The sequence below is a fragment of the Rhinopithecus roxellana genome, chromosome 12, assembly GCF_007565055.1.
Source record: "Rhinopithecus roxellana isolate Shanxi Qingling chromosome 12, ASM756505v1, whole genome shotgun sequence".
Classification (NCBI taxonomy): domain Eukaryota; kingdom Metazoa; phylum Chordata; class Mammalia; order Primates; family Cercopithecidae; genus Rhinopithecus; species Rhinopithecus roxellana.
This window is the reverse complement of record NC_044560.1, coordinates 4,471,846-4,496,567: the sequence shown is the minus strand read 5'-3', so window position 1 is coordinate 4,496,567 and position 24,722 is coordinate 4,471,846. Positions and strand designations below refer to the sequence as shown.

Below are 24,722 nucleotides of genomic sequence, written 5' to 3'. Positions count from 1 at the left end.
CAGCACCACTCCCGGCTAATTTTTCTTTTTGCATTTTTGTAGAGACAGGGTTTCTCCATTTTGGTCAGGCTGGTCTGGAACTCCTGACCTCAGGTGATCCACCTGCCTCGGCTTCCCAAAGCGCTGGGATTACAGGCGTGAGGGAGCCACTGCGCCAGGCCAATTACAGTGTAATTTTAAGAAAAATAAGTAATTGCTATTAAACTTAATATTTATGGAACCCTCCTTAATGCAGATGAAAAGGATTAAAGAAACCCACAAAGGTCTTTGTCTTATTTATGGTGAGGGCAGTGGATAAAGCGGAAACTCAGAAACTGGCCTGCTCATAATCAAATCTGGGCTCTACCACTTCCCAGTAGTTTAGCCTCGGGCAGAGTTCTTTCACCCGTTTCCTCATGTAAAATGGGGCTAACAGCACCTACTTTTGAGGGCAGATGAGATTTTTTTTTTTTTTTTTTTTTTTGAGGCGGAGTCTGGCTCTGTCGCCCGGACTGGAGTGCAGTGGCCGGATCTCAGCTCACTGCAAGCTCTGCCTCCTGGGTTTTACCGCCATTCTCCTGCCTCAGCCTCCCTAGTAGCTGGGACTATAGGCGCCCGCCACCTCGCCCGGCTAGTTTTTGTATTTTTATTTTTTTTTTTTTTTTTTTTTTTTTTTTTTTTTTTTTTTTTTTTTTTTTTTTTTGAGACGGAGTCTCACTCTGTCGCCCGGGCTGGAGTGCAGTGGCCGGATCTCAGCTCACTGCAAGCTCTGCCTTCCGGGTTCACGCTATTCTCCTGCCTCAGCCTCCCGAGTAGCTGGGACTACAGGCGCCCGCCACCTCGCCCGGCTAGTTTTTTGTATTTTTTAGTAGAGACGGGGTTTCACTGTGTTAGCCAGGATGGCCTCGATCTCCTGACCTCGTGATCCGCCCGTCTCGGCCTCCCAAAGTGCTGGGATTACAGGCTTGAGCCTTAGAGACGGGGTTTCACCGTGTTAGCCAGGACGGTCTCGATCTCCTGACCTCGTGATCCGCCTGTCTCGGCCTCCCAAAATGCTGGGATTACAGGCTTGAGCCACCGCGCCCGGCCCAGATGAGATATTAAATGAGTGCCTAGAGCGAGGACAGGTGCAAAGTACTCAGTGTCACGGCAACATTGCCAGCGGACATCCCTGGCCTTCTTTCATGCTGTAGTGCAACACTGACACCTAGTGGTCCGATTATAGGGCTACTTCTTCAGCAAGGAAGTGTTTCAACCAAATATTAATATATACTTTTTTCATTATTATTTTTTTTTAGAGACAGTGTCTCCCTCTGTCACCCAGGCTGGAACACAGTGGTGCGATCATGGCTCACTGTAGCCTTGCACTGGGCTTAAGTGATCCTCCTGCCTTGGTCCCCCTAAGTGTTGGGATTACAGGCTTGAACCACCACACCCAGCTCCATTTTCTGTAATGAACACCTCAGCCCTCGACCTATTTCTCAGAGCCTTTTTTTTTTTTTTTTTTTTTTTTTGAGACAGAGTCTTGCTCTGTCGCCCAGGCTGGAGTGCAATGATGCAATCTCAGCTCACTGCAACCTTCACCTCCTGGGTTCAAGCAATCCTCCTCCCTCAGCCTCCCAAGTGCTGGGATTACAAGCATGTGCCACCATGTCCAGCTAATTTTTGTATTTTTTGGTAGAGACAGGGTTTCATCATGTTGGCCACGCTGGTCTCGAACTCCTGACCTCAAGTGATCTACCCACCTCGGCCTCCCAAAGTGCAGGAATTACAGGTTATCAGCCACCGCTCCTGGTCTCTGAGACTCTTCAGTGCCTCTGTATTGCACATAGGTCACTGGAATAATGTTCTTTAATCCTGGAAAGCAACTGCTTTAAAATGAGGGAACACACAGGTACAAAGCGCAGGAACTGCCTGGGACGAACTGTTACTATTTCTTTAGCTCTTATGGGAGGCAATTGTTCAAAACCTCACACATGCCTTGTGAGGTTGGAACTACTGTCCCCAATTGATAAATGACGGACATGAAGTTTGGCCAGGTCCTGTGACGTGCTTGGGGTCACCAGGTTCGAGGGAGGGAGCTGGGCTCTGCAGCCACGGTGTGCTTGAGTGGGACTGCTCACCAACCAGCGCCCGGCCTTCTCTCCTGCTGCAGGCTTGGGCTCACCCTGGGTGGCTCCCCTGCCCAGCCCCACGCTGCCCACTAGGGAAATCCATCAGAGGCCTCCTCTGCTTGGGCTGGAGGACTGGCCAGGTAGACTGGGATGCCCACAGGGAGCAGTGGACAGAAGCGAGAAACGCCTGTCATTTCCAGATGCCACCCACTGAGCAGATGCAGAGGAAAGTCCTCAGAAGGCTGATTCCTCCAAAAAGCTTTGATCTGGGTTTCAGCCCCCGGCAAGCTTAGGGAACTTGAGGGATGTCTATGAGAAAGGAAGACAGGAATGGCTTTATGAGATTTCCTTCCGTTCTAAAAGTAGCACCTGCTTGTGACAAATGCAGAACACAGAAATATAAGCAATAAACAAAAAATAATGAAACAAAACAAAACCCTAGAAACACAGGCAGGGCATGGTGGCTCACACCTGTAATTCCAACACTTTGGGAGGCCGAGGTGGGATGATTGTTTGAAGCCAGGAGTTTGATACCAGCCTGGGCAACATAGTGAGACCTGGTCTCCACAAAAAATAAAAATTAGCCAGGTGTGCTGGTGCGAGCTTGTGGTCCCAGCTACTTGGGAGGCTGGAATGGGAGGATCACCTGAGCCCAGGAGGTGGAGGTTACAGTGAGCCTTGGTCGTGCCACTGCACTCCAGCCTGGGCGACACAGCAAGACCCCTGCCTCTCAAAAAACAATGAAAACAAACCAAAATTGGGTTTGATGGTTTCATTTCATTGTTAACATAAAGGAAAAGCAGTAACACTCGTGTCAGATTTATACTCCTGTCGATGGCAACAAGGCAGTTCCTGTTCCACTCGCTGAATGAGGTCATGGGGCGTTCATTCATTGTAGTCTGACTTTGTGACGCTATTGTTGGTGATAGAATGATAAAGTTGATGGTGGATTTTGCAAGATACACCTGAGGTACAGGTGCTTGGAGCTCTTGATAATGTGTACTGCGTTACATGATCCGTAAATCGTGGGCTATGCATCCTTTACACTCGACTGGAACACCTATGCACACACCTATGCACATACGTGTTTCGCGGAGAGTGGTGCTCAGCGCTGTGCCAGGTGCTGAATTAGGCTCTGGGGTGCAGCAGTGACCTGGGTGGTCATGTCTCCGCCTCGCCCGGCCACCTCCGTTGAGAAACCTGAGCAGGGGGCTGGCTGGAGGCCGACGGCGGAGTTCCCTCAACGGAGCGCCGCCAGGGGGCGCGCGAGGCAGGGCGGAGCTGCGTACTTTGTCCGCCCGCGCACCCCGTCGCTCGCGCCGCGGCGGGAGTATCCGACTTGGCCGCGCACCACCGCCCCTTCTCGGCCCTCCTACATTTGTCCAGGGTCGGCACGCAGTAATGGAGGAGGAGGCGGAGACCGAGGAGCAGCAGCGATTCTCTTACCAACAGGTACAGGAAAACGGTGGTCGGGCTGGGCTGGGGCAGGACGGCGTCGAGTTTCAGGACAGAAAAGGGCCCCGAAGCCCAAGTTGGCCTCTCATCGGGGCCCCCATGCCCCGGGCGTCCCCCGCGGCTGCTGCTGCGCCTGCGTCGGCTCAACTGCCGCGGGTGGTGCTGGGAAGCGGTTTCCGCGGCAACGCGGCTGCACCCTGGCCTGCGCCGGCTGGGGAGGAAGCGGTTCTAGGGGAGTGCGCGGGTTCCGGGGGTCCGGCCGCGAGAGGCCACCTTATGGCTTTGCGATGAAGCCTCGGTTTCCCCTTCTCAGATGGGGTTGTTGTGAGGGTGGAACGTCGGCATTAGAGACACTCCAGGTGACGCCTGTAGCGCGGTTCGGGCCGGAGCTCTGGAACGCTGCTGGAGGGGTCGATCCCTCGTTACAGATGCAGGGACGCGGTGCGGACCAGTCAGGACCAGAGCTCGTCCGTAGATGTTGGTTCGAATCTCCGTCGCGCCAACTTGTGATCGTACCGACTCGGCCCAAATGCAATTTTCTTCTCTGCAAAATCGTCGTAGGCATCCCATTCGTTCCTTTCATCAGCGCCGGACATACTGGGCGGCAGAGGCTGAGAACCGTACTGTGCTGTGAAGAGGCGAAAAGCAAGACCCGGGGTGGCGATCTTAAAGACGGACTGAAGAAACGCGGGAATGAGCTCCAGACGCGGGAGTTTCCTCTCTACAAAGTTACATTGCAGCAGCTGTCTACCCTGTCCCTTGTATTTGGAGAAGTTCAAACCTTCAGAAAAGTTGCAAGAACATGATACAGAACGCCTAGATGTCCCTCACCTCGATTCACCACTAGTTAGCATTTTGCTCTGTTTGCTCTCTTGCTTTGTTTCCTCCCTGATTGGAGAATTAATTGCAGATATTTTGACAGGTCGCCTTTACATTTTAATTCTTTTTTTATTTTTTTTTTGAGACTCCCGGTCTACATTTTAATTCTTTAGTACACATCTCCCAAAACAAGGCATCGGTTGGGCGCGGTGGCTCACTCCTGTAATCCCAGTACTTTGGGAGGCCGAGGTGGGCAGATCACTGAGGTCAGGAGTTCAAGACCAGACTGGCCAACATGGAAACCGTCTCTCAACTAAAAGTACAAAAATTAGCCGAGTGTGGTGGCAGGCGCCTGTAATCGCAACTACTTGGGACGTTGAGGCAGGGGAATCGCTTGAACCCGGGAGGCGGAGGTTGCGGTGAGCCGAGATGGCACCTTTGCACTCCAGCCTGGGTGACAGGGTGACAGAGCGAGACTCCCATCTCAAAAAAAAAAAAAAAAAAGAACAAGGCATTCTCCTCCATCATCTCCGTAAATTATCCCACTCAGGAAGTTTAATATTGATGAAACGCTATTGAACGTGCAGTCCATGGTCAAGTGCCCCCACTTGTCCTAAAGATGTTTCTTTTAACTGTCTTTTTTTCCTTCAGGATTCCGTTAAGGATGGCACGTTGCATTTAGTCATCTTGTCTCTTTGGTCCTGCCTGCTCTGTTTTTGTTTTTTGTTTTTGAAACAGTTTTCGCTCTTGTCCAGGCTGGAGCGTAGTGGCTCCATCTCAGCTCACTGCAACCTCCGCTTCCCGGGTTCAGGAGGTTCTCCTGCCTCCTGAGCAGCTGGGATTACAGGCGCCCGCCACCACGCCCACTAATTTTGTATGTTTAATAGAGACGGGGTTTCACCATGTTAGCCAGGCTGGTTTTGAACTCCTGACCTCAAGTCATCTGTCTGCCTCGGCCTCCCAAAGTGCTGGGATTCCAGGTGTGAACCACTGTGCCCGGCCTGTTCTTAGTCCCCAGAACAGAGCCTGGCTCTCAACAGATGAACAAATGCTTACTGATGAAATGAAACTGCAAAGATGGGCTGAGAAATTTGCCCCTCAGCTGTGATTAGCCTGTAGAATATTTCCCCCTATTCATGTAACCAACTGTTCTTGGCACTTGGGCAGCAGTGAACAAAATTGACAGGGTCCTGCCCTTGAGGAGTTTAGTGATTTAGACTCTAAATGCAGTGATGCCCCCAGCCCAGCCAGGGGGAGGGGAGGGGAGGAGGAGGAAAGTCTGAGAAAAATTCCTGGAGCCAAGAGCATTCAGAAGACTTCATGTCCTGTACCCTGATCCCCACCCATAAGTAAAAAAGATGACGTTGAGCTGGGCAGGGTGGTGTGGGCCTGTAGTCCCAGCTCCTCAGGAGACTGAGGCGGAAGGTTCACTTGAGCCTGGGAGTTCGAGGCTGTAGTGTGCAGTGACCACACCTGTGATCTTCATGCCTCCCAGGTCGATGGCGCTTTGGCTTCTCCTACCAGAGGCCTCAGCTTACCTAGCCTTGTGAGGTCTGAAATTCAGGAAGGCAGATGCCCTCCTCATCTGCCTGACCTATATCCTGAGGTCCTGGACTTGCGTTTTTGGCAGTTCCTCCTCCTCTTGCCTATGCGTTGAACACTTACTGGTAGATGTTGTGCCCTCGGGGGTTCAGCTTTCATCATGTGCAGCTCAGCTCTGTCTTCGCCCCGAGGCAGAGTACCCACACCTGGGCTCAACAGAACTGTCGACACGTGGCCGAGACCATTGCTTAGGCTGTCTTGCACTTGAGGCTCATCCTCCCCTCGGTAATTTTCTGCAAGCGGCGGAGAGATCTTTTTCAGAACCGAAAAGGGTTGCCAGGGAGCGGTGAGGGCCCCGTGGAGGTGGCCTCCCAACCCTCCAAATCGAGGTGGGGGTGCCCTCTTGAGCCTTTCCCGTGTTCCAGTTTTGTCCTCTGTGACATGCAGGCCTGGGGCTGCCAGGGGCTTGCAGCAGAGGGATGGGATCCTTCTGTATTTACTTGATTAACCACATGAAGGGCAAAGTCCCCTGCCTGGTTTTTCATTGTCTCCCAAACACCTAGCATGTGCCTTTACTCAGGCATGTGTCCAAACTCCGCAGATAGTTTGGAGTAAGGGAGTAAAACCATGCAGGGCCTTGGCAGGCACGAGTCTGATCTGCCTCCCCACTGACTTGCCATCCAATTCCTTATCTCTACCTGACATAAATCATAACCATTAACAAGGAGGTAGGCCGGGCGCGGTGGCTCAAGCCTGTAATCCTAGCACTTTGGGAGGCCGAGACGGGTGGATCACAAGGTCAGGAGATTGAGACCATCCTCGCTAATATGGTGAAACCCTGTCTCTACTAAAAAATACAAAAAACTAGCCGGGCGAGGTGGCGGGCGCCTGTAGTCCCAGCTTCTTGGAAGGCTGAGGCAGGAGAATGGCATAAACCCGGGGGGCGGAGCTTGCAGTGAGCTGAGATCCGGCCACTGCACTCCAGCCTGGGCGACAGAGCAAGACTCCGTCTCAAAAAAAAAAAAAAAAACAAGGAGGTAATGTTTCTACAAGTCACACTCCAACGGGCCTCATTAACTGATGAGTACACTTGAAAAGCCAGTCAGCCATTATGGAAAGCTCCGATGGAATTGGGCTGAGCAGACCCTCTCCTTGGTCTTAATTTTTTAAGCCGTGAAAAGCTCTTGTTTGCAACCTTACCCATGAAATATTTCGATTTTTTCCCCAGAGGCTGAAGGCAGCAGTTCACTATACTGTGGGTTGTCTTTGCGAGGAGGTTGCATTGGACAAAGAGATGCAGTTCAGCAAACAAACCATTGCGGCCATTTCGGAGCTGACTTTCCGACAGTGCGGTACGAAGCTTCGGCCTCCCTGGCCATGTCTGTAAACCCCAAAGGTTGCTTTCACGTGGGAGCAGTACGTGGGTGGGAGCCGTGGGGAGTCTGACAGCAGACCGAGAATATTATCACCATCATGCGTTCTTCATGAACCACTGCTTTTTTTGGCTACGAGTTGTGGATATTTTATGGGAAGAACTCTTTTTTTCCTATTACACTAACACTGGGGCATTAACGCCTTTATTTTATTGTTTTAAACTGCCCTGACGGCTGGAACATTAGACATTACATTTTTTGTTTCAGTGCTTTATAACATTTTTGTATTACCCATAGTTTCTTTGACAGCTGAGCTTTAGCGTTGGTATTTGCTTGACTTCAGAGGGAAAACGAAAGACCTCACAGGCCTTAACTGTAGCAGAAGTTAAAGGGTAGTTTCTAGAAACCAAAGGCAGAGTCACAATTAATGGAAGACTTGCCATGAAGGGTGGAGGGCTCTGGGAAGGACAAGGAGGTCATCATGAATAAAAAAGCTAAAGGCTCTTAGGGAATGGCGGGGCTCCTGGAAGCGCCTCCTTTCACCTTTAAGAAGGTTTGTTGTGTTAGTCACTGTACTGGCTGTGGAAATCAAGGCTTCACTTTTGCTGCTTCTGAAATTAGATGGGAGGGTGCCTAAAGTGTGTATCTTTCTCTTTCAGAAAATTTTGCCAAAGACCTTGAGACGTTTGCAAGGTGGGTAGAGAACTTGGTTATCCGACGCTGCGTCTGTGCAGCTCTTTGGGGCCTCTCCATCTGGTGGGTTATTTCAGGAGAGCTTTATTCAGTTTGCCGTGTGTTTTGTGGAGGCTTGTCTCTAATCATGGTTCTGCAAGAACATGACGCCTGCCTCAATCACGGTGATTCAGACTTATTTGAACATTTTTTGAAGTTTTCCAAGTATTTTTTTATTAAAGAACCCAAGTTATTCAGTTCCAAGTTAAAAAGGTGTGAATACCGTCTCCAGGACCCTGAATGGTGGTGCCTGTGTTAAAAGCCATGTCTTCGGGTGGTTTGATTGCTCAGGGTTTGAGAACATGGTGCCCGGGGGTGGCTGCCCCTCTGCAGAGGGAGCTGCAGCATGTCCGCAGTGGTAATTGCTTGCAGGTGTACACAGAATGGCAGGCAGGGGTTTTCATTTGCCGCATTTGTTCTGAGTAAGACGCACTCCTTGGAAAGAGGGTGACTTGCTTTCAGCTGCTAAAGCCTCAGCTTTTACAGATGATTTATGTTCACCTCTTCAATTAGTACTGCAGGTAATTGAAAACAATTGCACCAAATTGCTTTTATGAAACAGTTTGAATGACAAAGGCCTGAAAGGGCGAAAGCTTTCTAATCTGCTGCCACTTGGATTCGGTGCCAGCCTCTCCCACACCCCTTACTTTTCACCTTGCTCCCGTTAGCTCTTTGTTTCTCGGATGCCTGTTTTGAATGAATTAAAGCAGTGGGTTCTCGGAGGGCAAGCTCTCAATCTGTCCTATTCCTGTGGATATTCGTCCCTGAAAACTGCTTAGCATCTTCAGCTTGACCAAAAGGGATAAGATAGTATGAAGGGATACCGGTAGCTCATGTGGCTTAGTCATTGCTGACTGAGGCGGGAGTCCCTTATGTGTGGCCTCCTCCCCGGTGAAAGATATTTATCACCTTGTTATTTCTTTGTTAGCTGTGCGGGGGGGAAGGAACATTTAAAATACGTAAAAATAATAAATATATATATATTAGAGATTCAGGGTCTTGGTATGTTGCCCAGGCTGGTCTTGAACTCCTGGACTCAAGCAATGCTGCCTTGGGCTCCCAAAGTGCTGGGATTATAGGTGTGAGCCACCATGCTCAGCCTGAAAATACTTCTGTAAAAATTCTATTAAAAAAATGAATAGAAAGAGCATGGTAACACATTAGGCTTTCAGATATTCTGTGTTTTTTAAAAAGTACATAAAAGGTAGATTTTATTTATTTATTTATTTTTGAGATAGAGTCTCACTCTGTCACCCAGGCTGGAGTGCAGTGGTGCAATCTTGGCTCACTGCAACCTCTGCCTCCTGGGTTCAAGTGATTCTCCTGCCTCAGCCGCCCGAGTAGCTGGGATTACGGGTATGCGCCACCACACCTGGCTGATTTTTGTATTTTTAGTAGAGATGGGGTTTTACTATGTTGGTCAGGCTGGTCTTGAACTCCGGACGTCAAGTGATCTGCCCACCTCAGTCTCCCAAAGTGCTGGGATTACAGGCGTGAGCCACTGTGCCAGGTAAACGGTTGATTTTCTTTTGCTGGGTACTGGCGGGGAAGGGAGTATGTGCGTGCATGTGTGTGTATCTGTGTGTGGAGACCATAAGCTCCACAAGGAAGGACAACATCTTTTACATAAAAGTGTTCGTGGAGGCCGGGTGCGGTGGCTCACGCCTGTAATCCTAGCACTTTGGGAGGCAGAGGCGGGTGGATCACCTGAGTTCAGGAGTTCGAGAGCAGCCTGGGCAACAGGGTGAAACCCCGTCTTCTAAAATAAAATAAAAAAAAATTAGCCAGGTGTGGCAGTGTGCGCCTGTCGTCTCAGCTACTCAGGAGGTTGAGGCAGGAGAATTGCTTGAACCAGGGAGGTGGAGGTTGCAGTGAGCCGATATCGTGCACTGCCCTCCTGCACTCCAGCCTGGGTGACAGCGAGACTCCGTCTCTTTAAAAAAAAAAAAAAAGAGTTTGTGAAAAGGCTGCCTCTGAGAACTGAGTGAGTCCAGAGTCCAGTGATGAGGCTCCAGGAATCTGGGGTGCAGCCAGAGGCAGGGAAGCACCCCGTCTTCTTGGCACAACCCACAACTACAGGTTTTCTTTGAAGACTCATCCTTTGTGTGAATTCCAGTTTGCTTTCCTACAAAAAAGCTTTGTTTTCAAGTTGGTCACTGAATACAGTTGATTCTCCTGGAAGGCCAGCTTCGGTTATCTTGTGGATTTGAGTTGTCCCTGTCACACTTGCTCTACTCCCAAGACTGTCTTTACCCCAGTTTGAGAAGGATGGACTGTTTCAAGTCAACAATACCTTACCCAGCCTCTCTAGGCTTGCCTGGGAACCTAATGAGTATTTGTAACATTGTTTCATTAAGACAAATGTGTTTTCTTTTTTCTTTTCTTTCTTCTTCTTTTTTTTTTTTTTTTCTTGAGACAAGATCTCTCTGTTACCCAGGCCAGAGGGCAGTAGCAGGACCGTAGCTCACTGCAACCTAGAGCTCCTGGGTTCCAGTGATGCTCCCACCTTGGGCTTCCAGAGTGTTGGTATTGCAGGCATGAGCTGAGCCACTGTGCCTGGCATCTTTTTTCTTTTTGGTGAACTTGTTATGAGAAGTTTCTGTGAGAATGCACAATTAAATTCTTTTTTCTTTTTCTTTTTTGCTTTTTCTTCTTTTTTGGAGCATTGGAGCAAGAGGGAGACTTGAGAACAGGGGCTGGATATTTTTTTTTTTTTGAGATGGAGTCTCTGTCTGTCGCCCAGGCTGGATTGCCATGGTGTGATCTCAGCTCACTGCAACCTCTGCCTCCTGGGTTCAAGGCATTTTCCTGCCTCAGCCTCCCAAGTAGCTGGGATTACAGGTGTGTGCCACTGTGCCCGGCTAATTTTTGTGTTTTTAGTAAAGACGGGGTTTCACCATGTTGGCCAGGTTGGTCTCAAACTCCTGACCTCAGGTGATCCACCCACCTCGGCCTCCCAAAGTGCTGGGATTACTGGCATGAGCCACTGTGCCTGGCCAATTTTTTTTTTTTTAGACAGAGTCTCTCTCTGTCGCCCATGCTGGAGAGCAGCAGCTCAATCTCGGCTCAATGCAGCTTCTGCCTCGCGGGTTCAAGCGATTCTCCTGCCTCAGCCTCCCGAGTAGCTGGGACTACAGGCGCACGCCACCACTCCTGCTAATTTTTGTGTTTTTAATAGAGATGGGGTTTCACCATGTTGGCCAGGCTGGTCTCGAGCTCCTGACCTCAGGTGATCCACCTGCCTCAGCCTCCCAAAGTGCTGGGATTACAGGTGTGATCCACCATGCCTGGCCAGAGAATACACAATTAAATTCTAAATCAATTCACTGGCAGACTTTGGAAAGCAACTGCCAATCTGAGTTGTTAATTTTTTTTTTTTTTTTTTTTTTTTTTGAGATGGAGTCTCACTCTGTCACCCAGGCTGGAGTGCGGTGGTATGATGTCAGCTCACTGCAGCTTCCGTCTCCTGGGTTCAAGCGATGCTCCTGCCTCAGCCTCCCAAGTAGCTGGATTATAGGTGCCCGCCACCACACCCGGCTAATTTTTGTCTTTGTAGTAGAGACAGGGTTTCACTGTGTCGGCCAGGCTGGCCTTGAACTCCTGACCTCAAATGATCCACCCACCTCGGCCTCCCAAAGCTATGGGATTATAGACATGAGCCACCACACCTGGCCTGAATTGTGAATTTATTTAGCTTTGAAATCTGTAGTCTCCTAGTATTGTTAAACATTTTGAAGAAGATAGATATTCTATAGGACATACATTCTGAGAACTTTTGGGAATCATCTTTAAGGCTGTGTTACAAAGCATATTATATGAAAAATTGCTTTTTATTTTCCCTAGCTAGAGTAATTTTCTGGAGTTGGAGGTTTGACTTAGGAGAGTCTACGATATGCAGTGGCTGCTCCTTCCATCAAGGGCCTTAGTGCAGAGATACCGGAGGCAAAGCTGAAGTGGTGGGGAGGACTGAGATCATTGTTTCCTAAAACTTTCTTGTCAACAGATAAGTTCACTCTGTAAATGGTTCATTGTGCTTATTCCTTTTACTGTACTTTAAGAAGAACGTAAATATAGACAGAGCAGCCTGGTTGTGAGGTTGAGGCTGGGCCACCCTGTCCATGCGCACTTAATATTCTCCACCCAGACAGAACATCTGTACTGGCCTCGTTCTTTGTGGCTGCTCTTGTGTCACCTCTGTCTGTTTTCTCTCCTGTGTGGTCCTCGCAGGTTGCTAATTAGAAAATTCTCTCTTGAAGTGGGTATTATCTCATGACAAGCAGATACTATCAATCATGATGAGATGACGTGATATTTGTATATTTAGCAGAATGTGAAGGATTAATTTGGCCAAATTATGGAGAATAATTTCTGTGTGAATTCATCTTTTATCTCAGCAGTTGTTCAGTGAGGACTCACCGTGTGTGCTGGCCGCTTTGCTGGTTATTAAGGATGCAAAGATTCCTATTTATTCCTGCTTACAAAGTGCCTGTGTATTTTGTGGGAAAGTTAGAAATGGAAAGAAAGGGTATAATCAGAGTAATATATTATTGAATAGAGCTTATTATCTCAAATTACCTTTCCTAGCAAAGATAAAAGGACTAGAATGAGAATTTGAGTCCAACTTGTGAGCAAGAAGCAGACTCCAGTTTAAAGGATGTTCTTTGTGGCTGGGCACGGTGGCTCATGCCTGTAATCCTAGCACTTTGGGAGGCCGAGGCAGCTGGATCATGAGGTCAGGAGTTCGAGACCAGCCTGGCCAAGATGGTGAAACCCTGTCTCTACTAAAAATACAAAAAATTTAGTGGGGCACCTGTAATTCCAGCTACACAGAAGGCTGAGGCAGAGAATTGCTTGAACCCGGGAGGTGGAGGTTGCAGTGAGCCAAGATCGTACCACTGCACTCCAGTCTGGGTGAGAGAATGAGACTCCGTCTCAAAAAAAAAAAAAAAAAAGAGAGAGGATGTTCTTTGTTCTACCTGTGCTATTGCGGAGGGAGGGAATGCATGAACTACCTGTTGGGAATGGGGCATTAGGAGGTATCTGCATATGCTTTTTCCTGTAAGTTAGCCCTTGGAGAACGTCAGAATCTTGACCTAAGTAAAGCCGTCCTTTGTGGAGGTTCTCTTTGTTCTTCTATTTAGTGTCTATTTAAGCAGGTACCCTCTGTACCGTGAGGCTCATTTTCTCTGCACTAGACCTTCTTGATCTTTCTGCGGCCTTAGCTGTGACCAAGGAAGCCAGGTTTGGAAGGGCTCTAAGCCCCCAGCCTCCTGTCTGTGTTTGTACTCTTCAGGTACCCTTGGCTCTAAGCGGAGGTGGAGAGATGGGCCTTTGCTTTCTCCATCTCTTTACTTAATTGGGGTCTTAGGAACTTCACAAATTTTTGTGTCACTTTTGCTTAATGCCCTTTATCTAAAAGGATGGGCTACTTAGAGATCCCTGCTCTCTTGAAGTCTAACCGTGAACTTCTGTGTTTCATCAAAACTTTAAATAATACCAAACATTTTGGTGACTTGCTTCTGCCCTTTCTGCAGACATGCGAAAAGAACCACAATTAACACTGAAGATGTGAAGCTCTTAGCCAGGAGGAGTAATTCACTGGTGAGAGATGAATTTCTTTCCTCACTTCCCTTTCCCATCGGAATACATTATTCCCAATCAATCACTTGAAGCCGTGAAGTGATTCCCCAGGGCACCTTGCATTAGAAACTAGAGGTGGCTGAACCATTCAGACCTACCTGTAATTTACAGTCTTGCTTTCATTATGATGGATCTTGCTAAGCCAATTTGAAATTTTCTAATCAGCACTCTCTGGATTTTATAATTTGCCTTTTTTTTGTAATATCTCAAAACTTTGGTCCCATGTTTAATTTACAACATGATGTCAGAGACTGGCCACAGGCTAATCTGTAGGGATAGTGTTGCTACTGTGTTCACAGTTCTCCAAATGGGCCAGATATAGAAGGAGTTTCTGTATGGCTGGATATGCAGGAAAAAGCACGTTTTCCATCTTTTCAAGTCTAGAAATCATTTTGACCAAGCCTCTGTTGTTCAGGTGAAGACTCAGAGATGCTGTGGTCATCCCAGGCTAGTGGCTTTGGCCAGTGGCAGAGCCAGCACGCCGGGGAGATTTCCTGACTGAGTCTGATGCTGGACATTGAAGCACTTGATGGCTGTGGTAGAATGTGGGCCCCACAAGAGCAGGGGCTTTTGTCTCTTTGTTCTCTCTCCATCTGTGTTGCCTAGAATAGTCCTGGCACACAGGAGCAGCTCAATAAATAGTTGTTGAATGAATGAATTTGTATAGCAGTTTACAGGGGCTTTTCTAGATACTATTTTACATATATTATCTAATGCTCACAACTTTTTTTTTCTTTCTTTTTTTTTTTTTTTTTGATGGAGTCTCACTCTGTTATCCAGGCTGGAGTGCGGTGGTGTGATCTCAGCTCACTGCAACCTCCACCTCCCGGGTTCAAGCAGTTCCCTGCCTCAGCCCCTCGAGTAGCTGGGATTACAGGCTCCTACCACCATGCCCGGCTAATTTTTGTATTTTTAGTAGAGACAGAGTTTCACCGTATTGTCCAGGCTGGTCTTGAACTCCTGACCTCGTGATCCAGCCACCTCGGCCTCCCAAAGTGCTGGGATTACAGGCGTGAGCCACCGTGCCTGGCACTTTTTTTTTTTTTTTAATTTTAGACATGCGGTCTCTCTGTGTTGCCCAGGCTGGTCTTGAATTCCTGGACTCAAGCAGTCTTCCCGCCTTGGTTTCCCAAAATGCCGGGATTACAGGTGTGTGCCACAACATTTTTTTTTTTTTGACAGGGTCTCACTTTGTCACCCAGGCCGAGTGCAGTGGCGCAATCATTACTCATTGCAGTCCCCGTCTCCTGGGCTCCAGTGATCCTTCCACCTTAGCTTCTCAAGTGGCTGGGACTACAGGTGCATGCCACCACACCAACTAATTTTTGTATTTTTTGTAGAGACGGGGTTTCACCATATTGCCTGGGCTGGTCTCAAACTCCTGGGCTCAGATGATCTGCCTGCCCTGGCCTCCCAAAGTGCTGGGATTACAGGCATGAGCCACTGCACCCAGCCACAACTCTTTTTTTTTTTTTTTGAGGCGGAGTCTTGCTCTGTCGCCCGGACTGGAGTGCAGTGGCCAGATCTCAGCTCACTGCAAGCTCCGCCTCCCGGGTTTACGCCATTCTCCTGCCTCAGCCTCCCGAGTAGCTGGGACTACAGGCGCCCGCCACCTCGCCCGGCTAGTTTTTGTATTTTTAGTAGAGACGGGGTTTCACTGTGTTAGCCAGGATGGTCTGGATCTCCTGACCTCGTAATCCGCCCGTCTCGGCCTCCCAAAGTGCTGGGATTACAGGCTTGAGCCACCGCGCCCGGCCCCACAACTCTTTTTTTTTTTTTTTTTTTGAGATGGAGTCTCGCTCTGTCCCCCAGGCTGGAGTGCAGTGGCGTGATCTCGGCTCACTGCAAGCTCCGCCTCCCAGGTTCACACCATTCTTCTGCCTCAGCCTCCTGAGTAGCTGGGACTACAGGTGCCTGCCACTGCGCCCAGCTAATTTTTTGTATTTTTAGTGGAGACGGGGTTTCACCGTGGTCTCGATCTCCTGACCTTGTGATCCGCCTGCCTCAGCCTCCCAAAGTGCTGGGATTGCAGGCGTGAGCCACTGTGCTCGGCCGCCACAACTCTTACTAACACAACTTACTGGCTAGGTGCAGTGGCTCATGCCAATAATCCCAGAACGTGGGGAGGCCAAGGCAGGAGGATCGCTTGAGCCCAGGAGTTTGAGACCAGCCTGGCCACATAGTGAGACCCTCATATCTACAAAAAGTTTTTAAAAAAGAAGAAAAGGCCGGGCGTGGTGGCTCACGCCTGTAATTCCAACACTTTGGGAGGCCGAGGCGGGCAGATCACAAGGTCAGGAGATCGAGACCATCCTGGCTAACACGGTGAAACTCTTGTCTCTACTAAAAATACACAAAAAAAATTAGCCGGGCGTGGTGGCGGGCGCCTGTAGTCCCAGCTACTCGGGAGGCTGAGGCAGGAGAGTGGCGTGAATCCGGGAGGTGGAGCCTGCAGTGAGCCGAGATCACGCCACTCCACTCCAGCCTGGACGACAGAGCGAGACTCTGTCTCAAAAAAAAAAAATAAAGAAAAAAATTGAAGCTGCATTTAATTCTAAGAAATGTAACCCAGGCTTTGGCGTTTCTACCCAAATTCTTTGAGTCAGAGGTGGTTGTGGAGGGTTTAGTTTTCTTTTTTTTTTTTTTGAGACGGAGTCTCGCTCTGTTGCCCGGGCTGGAGTGCAGTGGCCGGATCTCAGCTCACTGCAAGCTCCGCCTCAGCCTCCGGAGCAGCTGGGACTACAGGCGCCCGCCACCTCGCCCGGCTAGTTTTTTGTATTTTTAGTAGAGACGGGGTTTCACCGTGTTAGCCAGGATGGTCTCGATCCCCTGACCTCGTGATCCGCCCGTCTCGGCCTCCCAAAGTGCTGGGATTACAGGCTTGAGCCACCGCGCCCTGCGGTTTAGTTTTCTTTGTTTGTTTGTGTAGGTTTATAAAATGGTTACAGCCAGATATAAATACAGATTTTTTTTTATAGCTAAAATACATCACAGACAAAAGTGAAGAGATTGCTCAGATTAACCTAGAACGAAAAGCACAGAAGAAAAAGAAGTCAGAGGATGGAAGCAAAAATTCAAGGGAGCCAGCAGAGGCTGGAGTGGTGGAAAGTGAGAATTAAAGCCCCTCGCCGCTTGGAAAATGCAGCCTTCTACAGGTAGAGCCGCCTAGAAATGCGCATGACTGCCAAGGAGACTTCGAAGGGTTAAATAGAGACTAAAAAATAAATAAAAAGACTAGGCTGGGGGGCTTTTTGTGCTGACTTCTCCACATTGTTAACTGCAAAAGCTAGTTTTAGAGAATGGGAAAGTCTTAAGCAAAATACTCCCAGGTCTCACTCCAGAACATATAAATGGTGTGTGATTGAATGGTATATATTAGAAATTACATCTATTGTAATTAAAATTGTGTGTGCAATTAAACATGGTTGACTTTTTCAAGCAAAAATCAGTTCATCTTTTGATGTAATTTTGTAGGCTAAATGACAATCTCTGAAAGATGAATAAAGTTATATTTATTTAGCTTTTCTGGTTACTAATGTTGTTTTTAAACATAGGCCGCCTTTGGTCACCAGGTAAAAGGGCGTATGTTTGGGAATGGCCCTTTTTTACTTTTTTTTTTTTTTTGAGAAGGAGTCTTGCTCTGTTACCCAGGCTGGAGAGCAGTGGCACGATCTCAGCTCACTGCAACCTCTGCCTCCCGGGTTCGAGCAATTCTCTGCCTCAGCCTCCTGAGTAGCTGGAATTATAGGTGCACGCCACCACGCCTGGCTAATGTTTGTAGTTTTAGTAGAGACGGGGTTTCACCATCTTGGCCAGGCTGGTCTTCAACTCCTGACCTCGTGATCCACCCACCTTGGCCTCTCAAAGTGCTGGAATTGCAGATGTGAGCCACCGTGCCTGGCCTTTTAATTTTTTTACATATTATTTTATATATAATAAATATATATAAAGTGATTTATAAATATATATAAAGCTGAAGTGAGACACAGTCTTGCTGTGTTGCCAGGCTAGAGTGCAATGATGTGATCTCAGCTCACTGCAACCTCCACCTCCCAGTTTCCCAAGTAGCTGGGACTACAGGCGTGCGCCACCACACCCAGCTAATTTGTGTGTGTGTGTGTTTTGTTTTGTTTTGTTTTTTTTCTCGTGCCTTTGGGTTTCTTAGAGGTCCAGGCACTCCTTTCCCTTTACCCTTAGGCAATATGGTGAAGAGAAGGGGCGGGTTTGTGGAGCCCTTTCTGTGTGCCAGGCACCCACTGGGTACTCCATGTATTACCTCGCTGGTCTTCACAACTTGATCAGCGTAGATCTGATTCTTCACCTTCTCCCAATGAGCAAATGGAAGTTTGATGAGGTTCACCAGCTGCCCAGGGTCACCCAGCCACAGTCAGGAGACAGTGTTCACATTTGGGTCCGCTCACTCTAGAATGGGTGAGAGAAAAAGGCGTTCATTTGGAGTAGAATTTATACCATCTGTGCCCAAATAGGATCAGCAAAAGATGCCCCAAAGCTACCCTGACTCTCCAAGGGAGGCGCTAAGCTATGGCCGTAGTAGGGCGCCAAGTTCATACTTTGTGGTTTCGGGTCTGCAAATGGCTCAGCACTTGTTCTCACGTTAAGTATAATATCTGTGTGTCATGTCAGTGAATGAAAAGTGAATCATAAAGCCTCCCTTCCTAGTACGGTCAGCCAAAGACCCGTATGTTAGCAGTTTCATTTTCGGATAAGCACTCTTTAAACTCCTTATTGACCAGGTGCAGAGGCTTGTGTCTGTAGTCCCAGCAACTTGGAAGGCTAAGGCAGGAGATTCACTTAAGTCTGGGAGTTTGAGACCAGCCTGGGCAGCACAGTGAGACCCCATCTCTTAAAAAAAATAAAAAATAGTTAGACATGGTGATGCCTGCCTGTAGACCCAGCCAGCTACTCAAGAGGCTGAGGCAGATGGTTGCTTGATCTCGGGAGTGGAAGGCTTTAGTGAGGTGACTGTGCTACTGCACTGCAGCCTGGTGCACTAGGGTGACAGAACAAGACCCCAACTCTAAAAAATAAATTCGGGAGGCTGAGGCAGGAGAATCGCTTGAACCCAGGAGGTGGAGGCTGCAGTGAGCTGAGATTGTGCCACTGTACTCCAGCCTGGGCGAGAGTGAGACTCAGTCTCAAAATAAAATAAATTTAAAACTCATCAAGAAGAGTTTAGGGAATAGATACTGTAGACTTTCCAAAGGTTGAAAGATCTGGGTTTGCGTCTTAGGTTTGCAACCCTAGTAGCTGTATAACTTTCAGAGACTTTGTGCGTTTTTTTTTTTTCATTGAGACAGGGTCTCTGTCACCCAGACTGGAATGCAGTGGCACGATCATGACTCACTGCAGCCTCAACCTCCCAGGCATAAGTGATCCTCCTGCCTCAGCCTCCTGAGTAGCTGGGACTACAGGCATGTACTACCATGCCCGGCTAATTTTTTAGTTTTTTTTTTGTAGAGATAGGGTCTCAGAATGTTGCCCAGGCTGCTCTCAAACTCCTGGGCTGGATTCAAGTGATCCTCCTGCCTCAACCTCCCAAAGTGCTGAGATTATAGGCGTGAGTCTCTGCACCTGGCCTTTTCTTTTCTGAGATGGGCTCTTGCTCTGTACGGTGGCATGATCACAGCTCACTGCAGCTATGAATTCCTGGGCTCAGGCAATCCTCCTGCCTCAGCCTCCCAAGTACTCAAGACTACAGGTGGGTGTTACCACACCAGGCTAAGTTTTCTTTTCTTTTTGAGACAAGGTCTCACTCTGTCACCCATGCTGGAGTACAGGGGCTCAATCTTGACTCACTGCAGCCTCCACGTCCCATGCTCAGGTGATCCTCCTTTTTCAGCCTCCCAAGTAGCTGGGGCCACAGGTATATGCGACCATGTCTAGCTAATTTTTGTATTTTTTTTTTGGTAGAGGTGGGGTTTTGCATGTTGCCTGGGCTAGTCTTGAACTCCTGGGCTCAAGTGATCCTCCTGCCTCAGCCTCCCAAGGAACTGGGATTGTAGGCATGAGTCACTGCACCCGGCCTTTTTTTTTTTTTTTTTTTTTTTTTTTTTTTGAGATGAGCGCTTGCTATGTCACCCAGGCTGATCACAGCTCACTGCAGCCACAACTTCCTGGGCTCAAGCAATCCTCTTGCCTCAGCCTCCCAAGTGCCTGAGACTGCAGGTGTGTGTTGCCACACCTGGCTAAGTTTTTCTTTTTTCTTTTTTGTCATAAAGTCTCATTCTGTCACCCATGCTGTAGTGCAGTAGTGCAATCTTGGCTCACTGCAGCCTTGACCTCCTATGCTCAGATGATCCTCCTACCTCAGCCCCCCAAGTAGCTGGGACCACAGGTGTGTGTCTCCACGTCCAGCTAATTTCTGTAGAGATGGGGTTTTGCCGTGTTGCCCAGGCTGGTCTTGAACTCCTGGGCTCAAGCGATCCTCCCGCCTCAGCCTCCCAAGTAGTCAGGGCTACCGGTGTGCATTGCCATGCCTTGCTAAATTTTGTTTTTTGGTGGAGATGGGGTCTTGCTATGTTGCCCAGTCTGGTCCTGAAGTCCTGGGCTTAAGTGATCCTCTCATCTCCACCTCCCAGAGTTTGCCACCTTCTTGAAACAGTCGTCAGTTCTCATGAAGTCTTCCCCAATTTGCAGCACATTCCCCTTCTTTGCACACTTCTTATCGCACTGAAAAATGTCCTTGTCTTTCATTTGTGTCCATGTATCCTGTTTCTTTTAGGCTGCAACACCTCTGTCGGGGTGTGGGTGGCATGGGTCCCTTGTGGTATTGCAAGTTCCACGCCGAGTGCTCAGAATGTTTAATGAGCTCATTGAATAAAATTGGCACACTAGACTAACAATATAGGAAGTTGGTGAGGCCGGGTGTGGTGGCCTCACGCCTGTAATCCCAGCACTTTGGTAGGCTGAGATGGGTGGATCACTTGAGTTCAGAAGTTTGAGACCAGCCTGGGCAACATGGTGAAATCTCTATTAAAAATACTAAAAATACAAAAATTAGTTGGGCGTGGTGGCTCGTGCCTGTAATCCCAGCTACTCAGGAGGCTGAGACAGGAGAATCCCTTGAACCTGGGAGGTGGAGGTTGCAGTGAGCTGAAGTTGTGCCACTGCACTCCAGCCTGGATGACAGAGCGAGACTTTGTCTCAAAAACAAAAAGAAGCTGGCTGAACTGCTGTGAATGTCTCATCTGCAAATATAACTCAAAATTTTTAGTGTCATTTATAGGAATTTTGGTACAGAAATAACAGTGAAGCAACATACAACATGTAAGTCTCTGGCCAGCAGGCCTTGCTGATCTTACCTAGGATTTTAACATAAGCAAAAAGACTGTGACAAATTCAAGATTGAGATTTCCCCCGTGAAGGTGTAAAGCAGGACTCTGGAAAACTGAAAACAAATATGTTCACTTCTAGAAAGTGCCATCAGTTTTGGGTTGTGTTACTTCAATTTACAGCCTCGCCTTCGATGCTGGTCATATATAGTAAGTTTGGGTGGATGTTTCAGATTTTACTCGGTGTCTAGTTGGGCAGAGGGGTCTGTGCATTTGTCTGTGTGATTCAGCAATGAGGGCCTGTGAGGGAGAGCCAGCAGGTAGCACAGGGAGGGACTCCATGGTCTGCACTCTTAGCAGTGGCGCCAGCCTCGGGAGGACAGAGAGCCCTGGGAGTTGGCTGAGGGCAGGGCCGGGCACTGCTTCCCAAACTGTGACTGTGCCCTGCAGTAACAATACGTCTCACACTGGACACACACAACATGAATCATCATTTATCCTTACTACGGGTGATGCACACAAATTTCAATTTCATTCTAAAGGAAAGTACCAGCCTATGACCCACAAGCGGGTGGTCAGGAGCAGTTTAGAAAACACTGGACCAGGCCGGGCGCGGTGGCTCAAGCCTGTAATCCCAGCACTTTGGGAGGCCGAGATGGGCGGATCACGAGGTCAGGAGATCGAGACCATCCTGGCTAACACAGTGAAACCCCGTCTCTACTAAAAAAAATACAAAAAAAAAAAAAAAAAGAAAAGAAAACACTGGACCGGGCCAGGCATGGTGGTTCATGCCTGTAAGCCCAGCACTTTGGGAGGCCGAGGTGGGTGGATCACGAGGTCAGGAGATCGAGACCAGCCTGGCTAACATGGTGAAACTGTCTCTACTAAAAATACAAAAATAGCCAGGAATGGTGGCGCATGCCTGTAATCCCAGTTACTCGGGAGGCTGAGGCAGGAGAATCACTTGAACCCGGGAGGCAGAGGTTGTGGTAAGCCAAGATTACACCATTGCACTCCAGCCTGGGCAACAAGAGCGAGACTTCATCTCAAAAAAAAGAAAACACTGGACGATCAGGAGTTCGAGACCAGCCTGGCCAACATGGTGAAAACCTGTCCCTACTAAAAATACAAAAATTAGCTAGGCATGCTGGTGGGTGCCTGAAATCCCAACTACTTGGGAGGCTGAGGCAGGAGAATCGCTTGAACCCAGGAGGCAGAGGATGCAGTGAGCTGGGTGTGCCATTGCACCCCAGGCCGAGTGGGCCAGAGCCCGGCTGCCCTGGGGCCAGCAGTGCCTGGGTGCTTGTTGGAAATGCAGCTCTCAACTCCTCCCTGCCCCAGCGCATCAGGACCTGCCTGCAAAGCGATCGTCTGCACTTCAGTTTGAGAAGGCCTGACCTAGAGGACAGTGGGTCTGGCCTGCTGGGCTGAGAGGCAGTACTGGGAGGGATTCTTGGGGCCTCTTTGCCAACAATTTGGTGAAACCAGCGGATACTATAGTGGCATCTCTGAGCTCCCATTGCCTCCTTGTTTCTCTGCCCGTAGTAGAAGAATGTCTCTGAAATTACTGGATGAGTTTCAGTCATACTTTCACATGGGCACAATTTCACATTCAAGCTCCTTATCCAAGGCTAATTTTATATTATGTTAAATCACTTGTTTTTGTTCTCACGGCTTCCTGCCTGCTATAGGCATAATTACGAGGAAGCAGAACTTCTCCAGAAGCAAGCGCACATGCGTTCCAAAATAAGAGCAAATTCGCTCTAAACACAGGAAAAGACCTGAAGCTTTAATTAAGGAGTTAGATCCAATCCCAAAGCGCTTTTGTGGGCACTGATTGCTCCAGCTTCTGCGTCACTGCATGAGGGAAGAGGATCCAGGCGTTAGACATGTACAGACACAAAAAACAGCTGGAGATTGGGCTTAAAATACCCACCAAGCTCCAAAGAAGAGACCCAAGTCCCCAAAACATTGATTTCAGGGCTGCCAGTAAGGAAGAGCAGCAGCAGGGTTTGAGAGAAGCTCCTGTCAGCCCACAAGATGCTGTTGCCCCCCGGCCTCCTGCTGCTGCTGCTCTCTGGGGCCACGGCCACCGCCGCCCTGCCCCTGGAGGGCAGCCCCACTGGCCCAGACAGCGAGGTGAGTACAGTCCCGACGTGGCCACACGCTAGCCCACTCTCTGTCTCTTGTTGGCTTTTTGGCCTGCATGGTGAGTGTGTGTGTGCACGTATGTTGCAGTTCACAGCTTGGACAGGACGCAGGGCTGAACTTTGTAGTGATCTTGGCTGGCCTGAGGTACTGGGATGTTACATTCAGATCACTGATCCTCAGTTACATGTCCCAACCCATGAAGCCTGCTGGAAACCTGTGCAGCTCAAGGAGGGCCCTTCATGCCAGGGCTCCCTCCGTCGGGTGTCTGGGAAAGGGGAAGCAAGTGCACCGGTCCACTGCAGGGCAGGCGTGGAGCTGCGACAGCCCTTCCAGAGCCTTCAGTTATACACAGCACAGGCTCCCACTGGCTCAGAGGAATTGGCATCATTACATTTTCCGTTGTGAGAATTTGTAACTTCATGAGGTGATTGATTGTTCTTTTTTCCATTTTGAGAAAGTTCCAAGAAAGAGTATATAAAGTTGAGCATTAAAAATGGATTTTTCTCTAAAATTATCAGATGAATTTCAGGCAGGCCATTTATCAGCAGATTACTCCCAGAAGCTTTCTAAGGAATTTGAAAAGCCAGAATTTAACGTTTCAGTCCCATCGTCTCAGAAAGCAACTTGCGGACATCCAGGAGTGTGGCCAAAGGTGGGAGAACAAATAAATTAGCCTGATCCACCTTGGAGCTTCTCAGCTGCCAGTCACTGGGGGGAAAATGGCAGATTTCCTGACCTCTCCTAATTAAGGACCTTAGCAAAGAGTACGGAGCAAAACCACCAGGTTTTTTTCCTTGACTTAAAATGACCAACTTTTCCTTTTCTCTAATTAAAGCAATTTCTTTAAGATGTTCTCTTCACTTTCTCATCCTCATCTTTTAAGTGGAAATGAGGCTTGTTGCTATGGAGCATCTTTTCATTTTTTTCTTTTTATTTATTTATTTTTAATATTTTCTTTCTCTTTTCTCCAGGGTAGTCTTCTAGTAGATCTTTTTTTTTTCATAAGGAGATTGCATATCTTTGAATGCTTGCTGCTGAGCCAGATTGCTGAGTTTTCTTTCCTTTGCCATCTGCTTCTCTTTATACGCATATGCAGGAAGCAGCAGGAATAAGGAAAAGCAGCCTCCTGACTTTCCTCGCTTGGTGGTTTGAGTGGACCTCCCAGGCCAGTGCCGGGCCCCTCATAGGAGAGGAAGCCAGGGAGGTGGCCAGGCGGCAGGAAGGCGCACCCCCCCAGCAATCCGCACGCCGGGACAGAACGCCCTGCAAGAACTTCTTCTGGAAGACCTTCTCCTCCTGCAAATAAAATCTCACCCATGATTACTCACGCAAGTGTAATGACAGACCTGAATAAAATGTATTAAGCAGCAGCGATCTTTCCTTTCCTCCTTCCCAAGTCATTTGAAAAGTGTTTTTTATTTAAATTCCAATAATGCCCAATACTGACATGTCTTAAGTAATTTGGAACCCAAAGCGAACATCTTTGATAAAGATTTTTTTGGGTTTGACTGAACCATGCTAAGTGTGGGCACTGGGCTTTCCTTCTGACGTTCATTATGGTGCTGGGAAGCTCTTTGATTTAAAATAAAATAGCTAAAGGCTACATAATTAAGAGTTCAGAATAA

The 24,722-nt window shown here is 48.5% G+C and overlaps 2 protein-coding genes across 2 annotated transcripts; both read left to right on the top strand.

Annotated features, from left to right (window-relative positions):
* The first annotated feature begins 2,867 nt into the window (after positions 1-2,867).
* On the top strand, positions 2,868-17,174 carry CENPS (centromere protein S). The gene is made up of 5 exons (XM_010364163.2): positions 2,868-3,545; positions 7,138-7,261; positions 7,942-7,975; positions 13,549-13,615; positions 16,633-17,174. The coding sequence occupies exons 1-5, from the start codon at positions 3,495-3,497 to the stop codon at positions 16,771-16,773; spliced, it is 417 nt and encodes a 138-aa protein (XP_010362465.1). The 5' UTR covers positions 2,868-3,494; the 3' UTR covers positions 16,774-17,174.
* Positions 3,426-24,722, top strand: LOC104663042 (cortistatin). The gene is made up of 3 exons (XM_030912841.1): positions 3,426-3,545; positions 22,928-23,085; positions 24,194-24,722. The coding sequence occupies exons 2-3, from the start codon at positions 22,987-22,989 to the stop codon at positions 24,401-24,403; spliced, it is 309 nt and encodes a 102-aa protein (XP_030768701.1). The 5' UTR covers positions 3,426-3,545; positions 22,928-22,986; the 3' UTR covers positions 24,404-24,722.